The sequence below is a fragment of the Muscardinus avellanarius genome (assembly GCF_963383645.1).
Source record: "Muscardinus avellanarius genome assembly, chromosome: 5".
NCBI lineage: Eukaryota > Metazoa > Chordata > Mammalia > Rodentia > Gliridae > Muscardinus > Muscardinus avellanarius.
The window spans coordinates 16751933-16771285 of NC_137790.1; the positions used below are offsets into that span (position 1 = coordinate 16751933).

Genomic DNA, 19353 nt, shown 5'->3' on the forward strand with positions numbered 1-19353 from the left:
CAGGAACATTCTACCTCCCAGCTACACCCCTAGGCCTCTTTTTTATTCTTTATTTTGAAACAGGGTCTCACTGAGTTGCAAAGGGCTTCACTAACTGTCTGTGAACCACAATTCTCCTGTCTCAACCTCCCTGACCGGCTAGTTTTCTTATTTTAAAATAACTTAATGAGAGCCAGGTGTGGTGGCGCACGCTTGTAATCCCAGCATTTGGGAGGCTGAGACAGGAGGATCACAGTTCGCGAACAGCCTCAGCTACTTAGTGAGGCCCTCTGTAACTCAGTGAGGCCTTGTTTCAAAATAAAGAATAAAAGAGAGGCCTGGGGGTGTAGCTCAGAGGTAGATGCTCCTGGGTTCCATCCCCAGTACCGCAATAAATAAATAATTTAAAATAAAATAACTTATTGTCCAACTTTTAGTGCTACCAAGGTGATTAGAAATGTGTACTTAATATATTGTGCTTGTGCTTTCTCCCATAGTTTAGAAATAAAGGGCATTTCAGAATAAATTGTTCATTAACAATTATAATTCCTGGGGAAAAGGTGTGTTGTTGTAAAAATAAATTTCTCCTGAGACCACTTCATCTGCTTTTTATTGTTTAATTTGGAAAAATGAAAGAAGGGGTTCTCTTTTTTATCTTTGTAGTGACCTGGTAGAAGTCTGCTCACTGATTTTATTTCTGTTGTTTCTTCAGACAACACAGGAGAATCAGGCGTTGTATTCTGTCCCACTCGTTCAGCTGTTCGCCTGTGTCAGCTGTGATTTGGCCTGTGATCTCAGTGCTTTTTTTGATTCAACAACTCTGGATACCATTGGCAATCTTCCTGTAAACCTAATCACTGAATGGAAAGAATTTTTTTCCCAAGGCATCCACAGTTTGCTCTTACCTCTTTTGGTGACTGTTACAGGCAAGTGAAAAAAGGGCAAACTAATAGATTCATTGAAAATTATTTGTTGAAAAGTCTAAAATAAGCGAGGCATGCTGATGCATGCATACAGTCCTAGTACTTGGGAGACTGAGACAGAAGAATCTCAGGTTTGAAGCCAGCACAGAGAAAATGAGCAAACCTTGTTTCAAAAAATTAAAATAGGGCTGGTGTAACTCAGAAGTAGAATGCCCCTGAGTTCAATAGCCACTACTACAAAAAGAAAGAAAAATGACAGGAAGGGAGGGAGGGGATAGAAAAAAAGTTTAAAACAAATTGTTTAAATTAAACACCACTCTATTAGTAAATGAAAAGAATAGCCTAGACAGGCGTGGTGGTCCGCACCTGTAATCTCAGTAGTTAGCAGACTGAGAGAGGATCACAGGTTCAAGGCCAGCTTCAGCAACTCAGACCCTGTTTCAAAATTAAAGGCTGCTGGGCATCGTGGCTCATGCTTGCAATCCCAGCACTTGAGAGGCTAGACAGGAGGATTGCACAGGTTTGAAGCCAGCCTCAGCTACTTAGTGAGGCTCTCAGCAATTTAGTGAGATCCTGTTTACAAATAAAATATAAAAAATAGTTCTGGGAGTGTATCTCAGAGGTATAAAGTCCCTGAATTCCATTCCCAGTACCACCAAAAAAGCAAAAATTAAAAGGGCTGAGGTGTTAGCTTAGAGGTAGAATGCCCCATAGATTCAATCCCCACACCTAAGGGGGAAAAAAAAAAGTACTAGAAGAGAAAGCCTAGCTTCTTGGAAGCATCATCTATGCTGCGGCTTATAGTACAGACACAGCGGGAAAAGGGAAGGCATCCAAAGATAGCTGCAAATTAAGATAGTTATTCAGGTAACATAAATAGGTTACACAAATAGAAAATCTCTGTTGAACATTGTTTTTAAGAATGCAATATAAGCCGGGTGTGGTGGTGCACGCTTGTAATCCCAGCATTTGGGAGGCTGAGACCGGAGGATCACAGTTCACAGACAGCCTCAGCTACTTAGCCCTTTTGCAACTCAGTGAGACCCCGTTTCAAAAATAAAAAAGAATAAAAAATAGGGCTGGGTGTGTATCTCGGACGTAGAATGTTCCTGGGTTCCATCCCCAGTACCACAATAAAAAAAAATGTAGCTTAATTGAATCATGTATTCAGTTTTTGTTTCTAATTATGACTGCTTTAATGTTTATGTCCATTTTCTGTTTCTTATATGACATTTGATTGTAAATTAGTCAGCCTGTGTTGCTAATTTTGTTTTTTGATTTGTATGTTTTTTCCCTTTGTGTTATCAGGGGAAAACAAAGATATTTCTGAAACATGCTTTAAATATTCAATGCTGAAGCCCATGTGTGAAACGTTAACATATATCTCAAAGGATCAGTTATTGAACCACAAACTACCTGCAAGACTGGTTGCTGGCCCAAAAGCAAACTTACCTGAAAATCTTCAGATTTTGTTAAATACTTTGGCCCCATTACTCCTCTTCAGAGCTAGGCCTGTGCAAATTGCTGTTTATCATATGCTCTACAAGTAAGAATTCTTCTAATTGAATGAATATTATAGTGGTCTAAAATAGAATATATACTTAGGTTTTACTTTGAATCATTAAAAAATTAAGAATAAAAAGAAAACTTTTGTGGAGGTGCACACCTCTAATCCTAGGGCTTGAGAGGCTGAGGCAAGAGGATCACAGGTTCTAGGTCAGTACATGGTAACCTGGCAAAGACCCTGTTTCAAAATAAAAAATAAAATAGGGCTTGGGGTGTACCTTACAGGTAGAATGCCCCTGCATTTCATCCCCAGTAATACATACATACACACACACCCTCCACACACTAATAAGTAAATAAAAAGACCTGACTATATGCCAAGTTGTTTCATTTTTCTCCAGATAATTCTGACCATAAATAGTTATTTCAGAAAAAAAAAATCATTAAGCCAGGTGCAATCCCTTTACTTGGGAGGCCAAAACAGGAGGCTTGAAGGATTGAGGATAGCCCCAGCAATAGATTCTTATCAACCTATTAAGACTCTGTTTCCAAAAATAAGAAATAAAATCAGGCTGTAAGGTAGAATTCCTCTGGGTTCAATCACACACAAAACTCATTAGATAGACTCATTACAAAATAAGTGTTAGTCTTTCTTTCCTTAAACATAGTTAAACAGTGGATTATTTAATGTGAAATATTTTAAAATTTTCTTATTTTCAGATTGATGCCTGAATTACCACAGTATGATCAGGATAATTTAAAGTCATATGGAGATGAAGAGGAAGATCCAGCTTTGTGAGTTATTTTCTTTTTTCTCTGAACTCTTTTTATTAGTTCTTTTCTTTTCTTTTTTTTTTGGGGTGGGGTGGGGTGGTACTGAGGTTCTTGGAAGCCCTTCTATCTCCGGGCTACACTCCCAGACCTATTTTTACATTTTTATTTGGAAACAGGGTCTCCTAAGCCAGCGCACAAGGCTGGCTTCGAACCTGCGCGATCCTCCTGTCTCTGCCTCCCAAGCACGGGGATTACAAGCGTGCGCAACCACGCCCAGCTAGTTATTTTCTTAATAATTTGGTATATTAGATGTTCATAATCAACCTCATTTATGTGTTCATAAAACTGAAATAACACAAGAGGCTTAAATTTATAGTACATATTTATTCTCCAGATCAACCCTTTTAAAGTTATCTGTAAGATATAAAGGAAATCGAGTTCACACAGAAGATGGAAGGGAAACCTTTCTTTTGAAGAAGCGACATTTAAACTGGACCTTTATTTATTTATTATTTATTTTTTTGGTGGTACTGGGGTTCCTGGAAGCCCTTCTACCTCCGGGACACACTCCCACGGGCTATACTGGAAGCCCTTCTACCTCCGGGATACACTCCCACGGGCTATACTCCCAGACCTTTTTTTTTTTTTTTTTTTTACTTTTTTATGTGGAAACAGGGTCTCTTAAGCCAGCACGGCTGGCTCCGAACCAGCGCGATCCTCCTGTCTCCGCCTCCCAAGCGCAGGGATTTCAAGCATGCACCACCACGCCCGGCTAAACTGGACCTTTAAAGTTAGATAACACTTTAGTGTAGGACAAGGAAGAACAGGTTACAAAACATTAGCTAGGCATGGTAGCGCATGCTTGTAATCCCAGTACTTGGGAAGCTAAGACAGGAGGATCACTGGGTCTGAGCTAGCCTCAGTTTAGCGAGACCCTCACCAAAAGTGAGACCTTTTTTCTAAATAAATATAAAATAGGGTTGGGGGTATAGCTTGGAGATAGAATGCCCCTAGGTTCAATCCCTAGCACCACCAAAAAAAAAAAAAAAAAATAGAGAAAGAAAGGGTAGTATAGCTTGGAGGTAGAATGAACCTGGTACCAATACCTAGTATAAAACACACACACACACACACACACACACACACACACACACACACACACAGTGTGGGGAAGTCTAAGGCATGAATGTTGAGGGTGTGCTCAGGGAATGCTGCTCACTTGCCATTTAACTTTTTTTTTACTTTCATCATCTTCCTTTACTGGAATATAAACTCTGTGAGGGCAAGAATTTCTGTAGGCAGGGTATGGTGGAAGATGAAGAGTAGGTAAGGGAGCAGGCTAATAGCTGACTTTAACGGCAGTTGTAAGGATTTGGGACATTATTTGGTAGGATTATTTGGTAGCATTATTTGGTAGGGTTATCACTAGCTGTTTCTAGCAATAGTGTGAAATGTGAATTGTAGAAAGAAGCAAGCAGAGGTGGAGGGCATTCCAAAAGTTACATAACAGTGTGTGGAGAAGAGATGTCAGAGCTGGTATTTGTCAGATCTAGTGAACACTGATGTGGAATAGAGAAGGCTTGATCTGAGGTGAGAATTTTGAAGGCATGAGGACAGAGCTTGGAGAAGGTCTGTATGTATGTATTGGGTGAAGGAAGCCAAAGGGGAAGAAAGACCACAGAGATACAAGGAGAACACAAAGGTAGAACATTGTAGAGAGTTCGAAAGGATGTACATAAAGCTGGGCATGGTGGTGCACATTTGTAATCCCAGGATGGCTGAGGCAGGAGAATTAATCATAAGTTTGAGGCAGCCTGGACAACATTGCAAGACTTGTCTCAAAATTGAAAGAGCTGTGGATGATGCTCAGTGGTAGAGCATTTACTTGCTTAATATGTATGAGGCCCAAGGATTAATCCCTACCCCCCAAAAAAAAGTATATAAATAAATATTTCACTTTTTGAGAATATTCTAGGTTGACCTGAAACTATCAGAGTTGTTACTCTATTAATAAAGAAGAAAATAAACTTCAAAGATTACAATTATCATATCAAACGTATTAATGTGAGTGTTCTATTTCTTGAAAAGATACAGCTTTATGACTTAAAAAAGTACATAATTACTTCCTCTGTTTTCCCAATTGATATATTGTGATGACTGTGACATCTCATGTTGCAGTGTAAGTAGATATCTGTGTACAGTAAAATAAGAGAGTAAGGTGTAGTAACAAAGTCCAACCTTAATCTTCTCATTGCCTTTTACAGAATGATAAAAGGTTTGGTAAGACTTAAACATCTTGAGTTCCCCAGGCTAGCTTTTGGACTAATCATTTGGCTTCACTGACTCTGTGACTTTTATCTATAAAGCACAAAGTTGCAATAGATATTTTCTAAAACTGTCTTCAAGTGCTTAACATCTAAGGTCCATACATATGTGTGTGTGTGTGTGTGTGTGTGTGTGTGTGTGTGTGTGTGTGTGTGTGTGTTACTAGGGATGCAACCCAGGGGCATTCTATCTCTGAGCTATATCTCCAGCCTAAGTTTTTATTCTTTTTTGAAACAAGGTCTCACTAAGTTGGAGAGCCTCACTAAGTAGCTGAGGCTGGCTGAGAACCTGGATTCCTGTCTCAGCCTCCCGAGTACTGGGATTACAAGCATGCACCACCACGCCCAGCTAGAGTTTATATTTTTATAGCCAGTCTTGCAGAGACTACATTTGTCATGGGAAGTTAGGTCTTAAAATTGAATGAATAGCCGGGCGTGGTGGCGCACGCTTGTAATCCCCACATTTGGGAGGCGGAGACAGGAGGATCGTGCTGGTTTGGAGCCAGCCTCGCTGGCTTAAGAGACCCTGTTTCCAAATAAAAAGTATAAAATAGGTCTGGAAGTGTAGCCCAGAGGTAGAAGGGCTTCCAGGAACCCCAGTACCACAAAAAAAAAAAAAAAAAAAAAAAATTGAATCCATAAGGGGAACGAACGTCATAGAGGGATTTTTGAAAATAGATTTTTTAAAAAAGCATGAGGCTTATAAATATTGTCAATTTATTAAGGGACAAATTTTGAAGAAAATTATGGTGCTTAATCATTGATTCTTAGATCACCACCGGCAGTACTGATGTCTCTTCTTAGCACTCAAGAGGACTTACTAGAAAATATTTTGGGGTGTATTCCTGTTGGACAGATAGTTACTATTAAGCCGCTGAGTGAAGACTTCTGTTATGTTCTGGGATATCTGCTCACTTGGAAATTAATACTTACTTTCTTCAAAGCTGCTTCATCTCAGGTAATACATATGCAGTAGTTTTTTTTTTTCTTTGAATAGTAGTGATCAAACCCAGATGACAACTTTTGACAGTTCTGTCCTAATGTATGTGTTCTTTTTTACTCTTTTAAATACCTTTCTTTCCCTTCTCTGAGTAAAAGGGGAAATGCTTTGCATTTTAATCTATTATCTGGTCACCTTCAGATATTCTGCTGTTAAGTTTACTTGAATTCATTCTTCCTCATGCCTTCAAATACACTTTTTTAAATGTAAAAGTAATGAATCTGTGAAATGTGCCTGGGTCACAATTTTTTCCTAACTGGATATAGTCACAATTCTATTGTTGCAGGGAGCAATATTTATATAATTTAATTTTGTACAACCACAGTAATTTTGAAAAATTGGAATTGAATCTTGTTTTTCTTGGGTCAGCTTCTGACTGTTGTGGAGATTTCAATTGATACATCAATGGAAATTTATCTACTTGAAAATTCAATGTTCAGAGAAAAATTTGTGAAACATTACTTATGTAATTCAGAGTATTATCTCCAAGTGGTGAAAATATCTTACCATAATTATTTTGCCCAAATTATTCTAGCAGCCACTAGATGTCTTTGTTGTCTTATGTTTAGGAAAACTACTCAGCCTCCAGGAAGAAGTCTAAAAGATCTCTAGCTTTGACTTATTTTAGAATGACCTTTAAAAAAAAAAAACAAAACTCAATTTTTATTGAATCAGCCTAGTAAACTATGTGTTGCCTTTTCAATGTGATTTTTCAGAATCCTTAAATTATATTGTTGCTCACAACCATACCGTGGTACAATTATCAGTCGATGCATCTTTGCATTTGTATATCTGAAATTTTTCAAATCGCTGAGTCAACATTGATCTAATTACTAAATAAATTAGTTTTATTTCTCTTTAGGCTTGTCAGTTTATGTCTTAAGCTGGTTTTATTTGTCCCTGATGGATTTCAAGAGCCCCTATTTGGCTTTTATGTTTGTTTCTTCATATCTTGTTGATTTTTTTTAAAGTTGCAGCAGATTGAAGCTTTTGGTGTATAAGAATTTTGTTTTCATCATGTTATATTCAGAAATTAGAAAAATGGCTGTGTGTCATCTTTTTCATTGTTAGAATGGGACCAGGAGTGCCAAGAGTGGTATAGCAGCATTTATTGTTGAGTCTGGAACTTGAACTGACCTTGAAAAGATAAATCAGAATAACTTTGTAAATAAGAGTAAATGAATCCTAAAGTGAATCATGGAAGTCTTCACTTCTCAAAACAAAACAAATCAAAACTCCTACCAAATCAGATTGAACTTGAAATAAGCTGTGTATATGTATGTGTATATTTTATAGCTTTAGTGAAAAGTATTTCACATACTATAAAGTTAACTATTTAAAGTATAAAGACACCCATTTTGGTGCTTTTTGTATATTATAAAGTTTTAAAACTATTGCCACTGTCTAATTTTACAACATTTTTACCATCCCCAAGCAAACTCATATGTGTTAGCAGTCATTTTGCATTTCCTCTTAAGCCCCATAGCTCAGGGCAACCACAAAACTCTGTTCTGTTTCTATGGACTTGCCTATTCTGAACATATCCCATATGTGTCCATTTGCACCCGACATTTCATTTAGCACAATATTTTGAAGACTTGTCAGTATTGTAGTAAAATACCACATTTATTTTTATGGCTGAAACGTTTTCCATTGTATGACTAAGTTTTATCTGTTGATGGATATTCAAGTTGTTTTCACTTTTTGACTCTTGTGAATATAGCTTCCATTTAGTGTGGACCTGTTTTCATGTCTCTTGTATATGTAAACATGGAATTTCTGGGTCATATTCATGTTGTTGGGTTTTTTTTTAAATAAATTTTTATTGGTGCATTGTATTCAAACATCTCAATGGGATAAAAAACTTGTGGAGATATACATGCACACATCACCCAATCAGCCCTTACCCAGTCTCTAGCCCCTTCCCTCCCCCTCCCTCCTATCCATGCTTGGATTCCTGATTGACTTTGATATGTTTAAGTACATCATGTGTATTAAAGTTTCCCTTATCCTCCCTCGTATCCCCTCAGATATGCCACCTTCATTATTCCTCTATAGGGTCCTTTCTTCATCTAGAGTTCCTCCTGTTACCCATTTCTCCCTAATATTTTGTGCACTAAGGAAAGCATTAGATTTCTTATTTTTTTGTGACATTTCACTGTAAATGCCATAATTTTGTTCTCCCTTATGGCTGGGCAAAATTCCATTGTGTACATATCCCATAGTTTTGAAATCCACTCATTCGTTGAAGGACATCTTGGCTGGTCCCACAGTTTGGCAATAGTGAACTGTGCAGCTATGAACATGGTTGTCCTTGCATTATTTTGGTATTTTGGTTTTCATTCTTTTTGGTAGATACCCAGAGGTGGTATTGCTGGATCACATGGTAAGTTTGTTTTCCTTCTTCTGAGGATCTTCTATACTGTTCTTCAAAGTAGTTGCACCAACTTGTAATCCCACCAACAATTTTAATTAGAGCTTCTATTTCTCTTATTCCCACTTACTGAGAACCTGAAAGCCAGAAGGTGAGTAACTTTGACAGGATGATCCACTCACAGCCAATTTTTTCTTAAATAGTGGTCCTTGGATCTGGAAATCTGCTAAGAGATTAGGTGAGGCAGTGGCAGCTTCTATTGCTTCCTGGCCACACAGTTGAAGAAATCTGCTGGCCCTTTTCTGTGAGGCAGATCCCAGTTCCAGGCCTGCCGCACAACAGGCTCTGGGCCCAGCCTCTGAGGCTCCAAACCTTGCCTTGCCCCGCAGCTGGCTCCGGGCCTGGCCTCTCCCTGCAGCATGCTCCGGGCCCGGCCTGTTGGCTCCTGACCCGGGCTCACCGCCTGGCAGGTTCTGGTTCTTGTTACTGTGGGCATGACGTTTACAGAGGTTCCCATATTTCCCTGCACATATATTTTAGTAGGAGAAAACAGCACATATCATTTGCAGAAGCTGAGAGCCCAATTTTCTAGTGGCAGTAGATTTTATCTCCCCACTGAAAGTGGAGGCTCACAGCCTCACCATGGAGAGCGAAATCTGCTGCTCCAAGCACACCCTGATCCTCTGCACAGCTCAGAGGAGTGCAGTGACCATGAGCTGAGGTCTCCTGGGACACCTAGCACAGCGAATAGGCCCAGCTATATGGATGGGGCGCCCTCCGACTTACCCTGGACATGTTTCTTACATAGTGCGTTGTCTAGAATTCCTGCACATGTGCAGCTAGAGCAGTTTACCTTTGGAGAGATATTTTCAAAAATTCAAGGTGGATTGGATTGGATCTGTCTGCCTCTTCTGAATACTGGCCGCCGCCACTATTGCCATTTTGATTCATCTCCACAAAACTTTTTCTTACATAGTATATTGTTCAGAGTTCCTGAGCATGTGGAACAGGGATAGTTTACTTTTGGAGAGATTTTTTTCAAAGATTCAAGGTGGATTTGGTTGGATCTGTCTGCCTCTCCTGAATACTGGCCACCGCTGCCGCCTTCTTGATCTCTCCTCAAGTATGTTGTTGTTAAGTATTCCTGTGCATGTGTGGCAGGAGCAGTCTGCTTTCTGATCTCTTCTGGGATATCCCTCCCTCTAAAACTTTTCTTGTAGTGGCGGGCACCGTGTTGCAGTTTTGCCTCTTAATTCTGCCATTTTCCACTCTCCTATATTTCAGATAGGAAGTAATGACTGTAACTGTTTCTGTGTGTTATCCCAATCAGCTATTAAATCAAAATCTGTTGTCCAGGGTTTCTCAGGTTTGTGCATATCCTATTCGGCCGCTGCTAAGCATCACCGCTGCAGCCATGGTGGCTGCTGCAGCTGCAACTGCAGCTGCCACCATCTTCCTCTCTCTTTAATAATTTTTAATAAAATAACACGGTACGTGTCTTTTGCAGGAGTTGGGGGCCCAAGTACTTAGAAGCAATGTGTTTTATCTCCCTGCCAAGAGCGGAGCCGACAGCTTCATGGAGAGTGGGTTCTGCTGCTCCGAGCGCACCCAGCCCTAGCGTTGCGCAGAGGAGTGCAGCGGCCAGGAGCCTTGGCTCCTTGGACACGTGGCACTGGCCGACCCGACTATGCAGGGCTTCATCTGACACACACACCCCCAAGCATTTTTCTTACATAGTTTGTTGTCCAGAGTTCCTGAGCATGTGGGGCAGGTACAGTCTACTTTTTAGTCCTCAAAAGTTCAGGGTGGATTAGAATGAGTCTACCTGCCTCTCCCCGATAGTGGCCGCTGCCGCCACCGCCATCTTGGCCCTCCTCCCGAGCATTTTTCTTACATAGTATGTTGTCCAGAATTCCTGAACATGTGGGGCAGGAGCGGTCTTTTTTGGGGTGAGATTTCTCCAACAGTTTAAGGCAGGTTGGATTGGTTTTATTTACCTCTACCGCATACTGGCCTCCGCCGCCATCTCCACCATCTTCATTCATCTCTTCTTTTTTATATTTTAGTTAGGAAGTCATGGCTATAAATGTCTCTCTATATCGTCCCGATCAGATATTAAGCCAAAATCTGATGTCCGGGGTTTCTCAGAGGAATACCTGTCCTATTTGGCTACCGCCAGCTATTGTTGCAGCCACAGCCATCTTGGAGACCTCTTCCTCATGTTGTTGTTTTTAAGCCCATTGATCTGGCTGGTTAATTTTCTCCAATTCTCTTTTCCAACTTTTTGTTTGGAAAAAATGTATACTTACGGAGAAGGTGGGTGAATAATTCAATGAAAATCATGCACCCTTCTAGAGTCACAGAATTTTAACATCTTGCTATATTTGCTCACATTTTTACTTCTCTTTATCTGCTTTGAGAATAATTTGCAGACATTAGAATGCTTTATCAAAATATTTGTGTCTATAACCTAAGAACACGGACATGATATAATCATAAGCATTCTACCCAGGCATAATCATTATACTTGAGAAATAGAGTTTTGTTGCACAGATATTATTCATATATTTTCCTACCCGTCCCAGGAATATCCTTTAGTTTTATTTTCTTGTGTATTGAAGATTTTAGTTAAGGATTATCTTTCTATTTGTTTGCCCCCCCCTTTTTAAATTTCTTTAATCTATGATCTTTCTACCTTTCATTTCTTTTTTGTCAGTGTTTGGTGAGCTGTTTTTTTTTTTTTTTTAGCTTTTCATAAAATTTGAATTTTTTTTGATTATTTCTTTCTGATTAGATTCTGGTTTGTTTCTGGTAAGAGTACCTACTGCACAAATTGCAGTTGTCATTAGTGTGTCCTTTTATTGATGGTGTTAAACTTGGTTACTCAGTAAAGGTAGTGTTTCCAGAATTCTCCATTGTAAAGATAATTTGGTCAACATATTTTAAAAATCAGTTCCCAAATCCTACAGCTGAATCCTTGTATTTGTGTAATCATAGTATTTCAGAAAATGATTCTTTTAATACCATGAGATGTGTGATATAGTGCAAGAAATCATGTAAATACCAATGAACTACAAAGTAAATGTGAAAACTGCAGACTACCTTACTGTGGGACATGAAGAGTGTGACACAGATGCCTCTACTATGCCCAGAGGTGCCCAGATCTTCCTATTTCTAAAAGAGAAATCAGAAATTTATATTTTTGTATGACATTTTCCAATCAATAAAATAACTGTGAGGAGACCCCAGGACACTTTGTACTAGAAATTTGTACTTTCCATCCTAAAAGGATGCTATAGAGTTTGATATAGGATGAGATTAGTCATGAAAATGGGATAAGTATCATTCAGGAATTTTCAAGATCCAGGACTCTGGTGTGAAAGGAATGTATGGAAGATTTCAGAAGAGAGTGAGTGAGTCATTTGTGGAAAATGGTAATGGATCTTCTGGACTAAGAGACGCCAAGCCATGCTGAGCTTATTAGCAGAGAGAATTTGAAAGATGTTAGAAGCACAGATCTAATCATGAGGGAAGCGATAATGAGACCTTCTGCGAGTGTATGAGGAAAGGAAGCAGCCTCACGTATGGAGCAGGTGGAAAGTGAGAGCGTGGCTTCTATTTTGTAGGACTCCGTATGTAATTTTTAGTGTTCAAATTAATGCATATTTATTGTATTCTAACATAATCTGTCACAGTTTGACTTGTTCTTTTCTACTAATTGTCTTGTTTTAATTGGGTATACACATTCTTTGCTCTTTATCAGCTTCGGGCTCTATATTCGATGTACCTTCGGAAAACAAAGAGTCTGAATAAATTACTCTATCACCTGTTCAGGCTTATGCCAGAAAACCCGACCTATGGAGAGGCAGCTAGTGAGGTCTCAAATAAGGACCCAAAGACATTCTTTACTGAGGAGCTCCAGCTGAATATCAGAGGTCAGTGAGAACATGCTTGTGTCCTTTCCTGGAGACGAGGTGTATTCAGCTTTTTCCTGTGGGTGTGGAGAATGACTTCAAATGCGAGTCCCAGTTGTAAGAATGTTAAAGTCAAGACTTCAAATTCTCTAAGTGGGATAAATAGATCTAATGGATAATAGGATTGTGGAGAGCTAATAAATATTTGAGCCTTAGTGTGTCGAGATTGCTCTCTTTTACACTATAAATAAGTATTTGTTATGTGGTAACATTTTGTAGGCATGTAAAGAAATAATATTAAGTTAGAAAAGCAAAGATGAGTATATATTGTTCACGGTGAGAATATACTGAGTGAATAGACATAGGCATGTAGCTCTACTGGAGTATTACAAATGATTTACTAAGAATAGAAAGTTTTTAAATGTCTTAGACATTTCAGATAAATTGTGTCTTCTGAATATTGCAGTGATTATTCTAGGATTTTTTTTTTTTTTTTTTTTTTTTTGCACAGCAGCTTAGTGAGTTTCTGGGGGAAAAAAAAAGAAGAAGGCCAAACTCCTTTTCATAATTTATAACAGAATGTTTGATTTGTCATCCTTTTAAAAATATTCTATTTTATTGTCTTTCATGTGAAATATAGAATGTTCTTTCTAGGCAAATTTTTCATTGTCCCTTGGGACTTTCACTCATTTGCCATTTTCGTGGTTTATTTTGAATGTGTGGAAGCAGAATTCTAATACTCTAGAGTTCTGGTTTTTCTGGTATTTTTTTTTTTAATGAGCTAAGCACTATTGTTAAGTAACAATGAATGACTTTCTAAGAAAAATATTAGGCTGTTATTCTGTGTAAGAAGTACATATCTCTAACTAAGGATTTGTTTTCGCCTCAGGAACAACAACTCTCCCGTATCATATTCCGCACTTGGCCTGCTCAGTCTATCACATGACATTAAAAGACTTGCCTGCCATGGTCAGGCTGTGGTGGAATAGCAGTGAGAAGCGTGTTTTCAATATCGTAGACAGATTTACAAGCAAGTATGTCAGCAATGTTCTTTCTTTTCAAGAAATATCTTCGGTGCAAACAAGTACACAGCTATTTAATGGCATGACGGTTAGTATTGTCTTGTTTCTAGAAAAGTTGCACGTCAATTATATCAGTTATTGTGAATATCATCACAAAATTGTAGCTTTAGATTCAGCATTCACAGAAATTTGTCTACCTTATTCTCTCATTTGTGTGTTGAGAAGGAGGTTGTAGACATGGAAGTTATATTTGATATGCTGGGTATCATTTGTCTGTGGGTATGGTAATATGCCGTGCTTGGGGGTTGAAACTGGAGAATCACAGGTTCAAGGCCAGCACAGAGTAATTTAGTGAGACTGCTTCAGAATAAATAAGGTCTGGGGTGTAGCTCAGAGGCACCCCCCCCCAAAGGTTTAAACCTTAGTACCACAAAATAAAACAAACAATTTAACTATTATGAAAAACCTAATATAACAATATACACTTTTTATGAGCGGTGTATTTCTTTTAAAACAAACTTTTAATTGCACTTTAAAACATGCAAGGCATTTAAACCTGCTTATTAAATGTATTGTGTCAGATGAGTGAATGTGTTTACCTGTTTTTTCTTTTTATGAATACTTTAGCTACAATTTATCAAGATTTTTTTGAATGAAAGAAAATAACTTGATAAAGATACTCCTTCTTGTGTGTTGTAGGTAAAAGCTAGAGCTACCACTCGAGAAGTGATGGCCACTTATACTATTGAGGACATAGTCATCGAGCTTATAATACAACTGCCTTCCAATTATCCACTCGGCTCAATAACAGTAGAAAGTGGGAAACGAGTTGGAGTGGCCGTTCAGCAGTGGCGGAACTGGATGCTGCAGTTAAGCACTTACCTCACCCATCAGGTAAGGCTTGGCTTACACACAGGGCTTTCCAAATGAGAATTCAATCTCCTTGAAAGGGCAATTGAACACAAAATGCTTCTTTTCTGATTAAGATGGAAATAGATATAAAATTTTTGACTAAACAGATATGTGCTTGAATGGTTTGAACCTGCCATCTGTGCTTTAAGTTTTAAGGCTTTATAATTTATGTTCTGGGGTTGGAGAAGGGATTGCCTTTCTTTTGTTGGCATTTTAGAAGATGTAGAACAATATATGGTATTAAGAAAGTTATTTGAGAATCTTTTGAAAGATACTGGACTGATGAATGCTTTCTGAGCTGCTTTTACATTTCAACTTGACTTTAGTTAGAGCTGTCTTGGAACTTTAGAAGACTTGAACTTTAAGCAGATTATAAATCTTCTCTAGTTCTATTTATACATTTGATGTTAGGTCAGGCATTCTACAGTGAAGAAAAATTATTTGAAGACGAGTATATTTACCTATATATATATATATATATATATATCATATATATATATTTATTTATTTTTATTTATTTATTTATTTATTTATTTATTTATTTTTGAGGGTCTGGGGATGGAACCCAGGATCATTTGACTTCGAGCTACACCCCTGCCCTATTTTTTATTCTTTATTTTGAGACAGGGCCTCACTAAGTTGCGGAAGGCCTCACTAGGTAGCCGAGGCTGTCCCCGAACCGCGATCCTCCAGTCTCAGCCTCCCAAATGCTGGGATTACAAGCATGCGCCACCACGCCCGACTTATTCACCAATATTATAGAGCTTGAACAAATCAGTTGAAAAAGTAAGATAGTATTGTTTTCACCTAATAATTAGGAAAGCTGATGTTTAGATCGTTTATGATTTAATTCCAAAAAATTTTATCAAAGAAGCTAAAAGCATAGACTTTTTAAGTATTGGTTTACAGAGTTGTTTAAGGTCCATCATTAATGTAGAAAAATTACACTTGTTTCTAAAGCTTTGGAGTGTGTTTTAAAGAACCAGTATTCATGTTTGAGGACAGCCTCAACAATGTAGTGAGACTCAGCAACCTAGAAAGACCCTGTTTCAAAATAAAAAAGCAAAAGATAGGGCTGAGGGTGTATAGTTTAGAAGTAGAATGCCCCTGGGTTCAATGTTCAATGCCACACACAGAAAAAATTCCAGTAATCGTAAAAGGAAATGTAAATGTAGTCAAGATGATTGTTTTATTCCAGAATTATAATTCAACTTTAATGTTCATGAAATTGAATAGCACTAGTGTTCTTCATTGTATAGTGATTATTTCATTGTTCTCTTTGTTAACAGAATGGAAGTATTATGGAAGGCTTAGCACTGTGGAAAAATAATGTTGATAAGCGTTTTGAGGGTGTTGAAGATTGTATGATCTGTTTCTCAGTCATTCATGGTTTCAACTATTCTCTTCCCAAGAAAGCCTGTAGAACATGCAAGAAAAAATTTCATTCAGCCTGTTTGGTAAGCCTAAAGAGAAATTAACTTATATTTTATGTTAAAAAAATATATATATACACATATACTTACATGTATATACATATATGTATATGATGCTTTGGAAAAGAAAAATTTCAAAACCTGCAGAAAAGTCATTTATTGCGACTAGTAGCCCCGATGCACTTTCATAAATTGATGTTTCTAATAGAGCTCTCAGCACTGATGAAAAAAATAATCTTGTGACATCTAAACCATGAGAGAGGCTACAGGATTTGAAAACAGGGCCATGTGGCACCAGAACACTTTTGTTTTTTAAAAATTATATCAAAAAGGAAATTTCCCTATATTTACTTGCTTCACAGAATATCTTCCTTGTGGTTTAGTGGATTTTGTGTGTGAGCTTCCGTAGAAAGAATCATAGAGTAGTCTTTGGAGGTAGAATTCAGTTATGTTAATACGTGGAGATGTGGGGAGGCAAAAAATTTTAGTATTCTTTCTCTAATCTATCATTTGAAGTTTGCTTTAGAAGTATATGAGATGGTATCTCTACAGTTTTGTTTTAACATTTAAAATCCTTTGTTTTTCAGTACAAATGGTTTACATCTAGCAACAAATCTACTTGTCCACTCTGTCGTGAGACTTTTTTCTGAGATTTTTTTTCCCCCACTGGAAGTGATTCCTGAAGTAAATTAAGCAAAGGCATTGGATTTGGAGCCATCTTAAAGTGTTGATGGGAAGCCAGTCAGCGTTACTTTTAAATGGGACCTTCTCTGGAAAATTATTTTGGTTAATGTGATGATCTTAAAATCAGGTTTACCTATCTTTAGATTACTTTGTAAATGTTTGGGAACTTTTTCTTTTACAAAAGAATATTACATATTTGAGAGAAAATATTTATATTAATGGTTTAATCTCTTTGTATATTTAAAAATAAATATAAAACCCCTAAATTATAGAACTGAAATTTGAGAAAACATTGTACAACTATATTATAACTTATAAACCATCAGTTTGTTGGTTTGTGTTCTAGGACAGTCCAAATGTGAGGTAAAATTAATTGAGAGAGCTGATTTACATCTACACATATTTTGACTTATTAGTTAAGACAGCAAAATTAGTAGTATTCTGATTTTTTTAGATAACTTTAATGATAAAATGACATTAAGCTATTTAATATGGCTTAAGCTATTTAAAGCATGCTCTGAAATACTATATAAAAGAATGTAACCTGAACTTTATGGTGCCTCCATTTATCAAGGGTTAAAAAATTCAGAAAATTAAATTCATGATGACCTATGACCTGTGGAAGAATTATTTCCATGTATTAGTGAAATTTGAATTGTAAAGTTTTTAGTGAATTTATTCCTCAGCTTGAATGAGTCTTTAGAGGGTGGGAACTTAAAAAAATAGTAATATGATTATTTCATTCATGAAGTAAAGTGGTAGTTATCCTTCAATTGAGAGGGAAGAAAAAATATTAATGACACTTAAATTGGTGGGAAAAAAACAATACTTAAAAATATTGTAGGAGGCTTTCAATTTTGTAAGCAAGTTTTGCTACTGGTACAAGCCAAAGTTACACTAAATAAGGGATTTGGGGAATTTGTTTTTTTCCACCTTCAGAAATGAAAATTAAGGATTTTAGTACTAAGTAAAATTAAGTATAAGAAGTTGAAGTATTCAAGTAGGTGAAAACCTGCCTTTTGCCAGAGTGCTACTACATTTAACAATTGTGCCCAACGTATAAAAGTGTGGAAGTTTGGAACTTTAAATAATTTTATTACAGTCTTCCATTTCATGGGAAATAGCTTATCTAATAGTTAGACTATTATTCTGAGTTTAGAGATCAGCTAATCATCTGTTTTGCAAATGTTTAATTGGCTAACAGCAACTCAATGTTAAATAAAATTATTGTTTACCATCATCTGGGTAAAATGACTATTATTGAAATAGTATGAATGTGGTCAGGGGATTATAATCGAGAATGAAATATTATGTGTGAGTTACAGATCTCTTGAATTTTATTTGTAGATGCAGTGTCCTATCCATTTTTGTTTGTCCTTGAAAATTTTCTCTGTGCATCTATTATTTTCTAACCTTGAGACTCTTAAGAGTCAGTGAAATACAGATAGCAAAATTTTACTACCTCTTCTTAACCCTTTTCTTAAAATATTCTCTTATCTTTCTATGTCTGTCTCTGACATAGTAATCCCAAAGGTTTGTGTTACTCTCCTGTGAAACTTATATACTTTTCCTTTAAAAATGGTTTTATAATAAAACTTTGTCTATAACCTTTTCAGTACTGATGGTCCTTGGCTTCTGAGCCAATCCCAGGTAGAGAAAAAAGGGAATAATTGAACAATGTTGTTTCCTACCAGAATATTAGGGCACCGAGTTCTTGATGAGACACTATAATTAAGTAGTTATAACTAAATAACTACTCTCCATACTTAGGAGTCTTAATATATTTTTAAGACTTGTAAGTATAACTGTAAAGCTTGTTACTGTTTATATACTAAAGAAGAAGCTTTCCAAAGTAAGACAAATTTAGAATATCACATTAAAGTTTTATTTGTAATAGCTTTGACAATTCTACCAAAAAGGATAGCAGCTGTTAAAATTTTAGCACAAGGAAATTTTAAAATTGCATGAGATTCAGATCCCTTTAGAATATTATTTTGTAATGCCAGAATAAATTGCAAATCTTAAAATTAATTTTCATTCTTATTTATCTCATGCTCTAATATATGTTGCATTTCTGTGGCTTAATGTTATTGATGCATTTTTGTGTTATGAATATTATTTGATTGTTATACCATATGTGCCCATTAAATTCTTCTTAATTACAAAATATTTCAGATATTCAGAAAAGTAATATAAATGACCTTGTACTCTTTACTTTCTATTTTGCCATATTTACTTCTGATTTTTAAAGAAATAAAGCATTACTCTTTTGTACTTTTCCCTGGCACCATTCTCCTCCTTCCCTCCCTGGAGCTAATCTGCAATTCTGAAGTTGGTGTGACTCCTTCTATTTAAAATTTTGTACTTTACCATTTGTACTCATAAGTAATACATAGTGGTTTAAAAATATATAGTTGTAATATACTGTATGTAAACTTTTGTAACCTGCTTTTTCACTTACGGTTCTGCTGTTCAGTGTTGTACTTATTGGCCAATTTATTTACCAGC

The 19353-nt window shown here is 36.9% G+C and overlaps 1 protein-coding gene across 2 annotated transcripts in view; it reads left to right on the forward strand.

Moving 5' to 3' along the window:
* LTN1 (listerin E3 ubiquitin protein ligase 1) overlaps positions 1–16811 on the forward strand; it is a gene marked incomplete at both ends in the record, with an annotated part of 56935 nt that extends 40124 nt beyond the window's left edge. For both annotated transcript variants that reach the window (XM_080696687.1, XM_080696686.1), the window contains 9 exons: positions 692–905; positions 2211–2448; positions 3129–3203; positions 6278–6464; positions 12644–12815; positions 13684–13904; positions 14516–14710; positions 16018–16185; positions 16749–16811. In XM_080696687.1, the coding sequence (XP_080552813.1) occupies positions 692–905; positions 2211–2448; positions 3129–3203; positions 6278–6464; positions 12644–12815; positions 13684–13904; positions 14516–14710; positions 16018–16185; positions 16749–16811 (1533 nt within the window). The remainder of the gene's footprint in view (positions 1–691; positions 906–2210; positions 2449–3128; positions 3204–6277; positions 6465–12643; positions 12816–13683; positions 13905–14515; positions 14711–16017; positions 16186–16748) is intronic.
* Positions 16812–19353: the final 2542 nt, after the last annotated feature.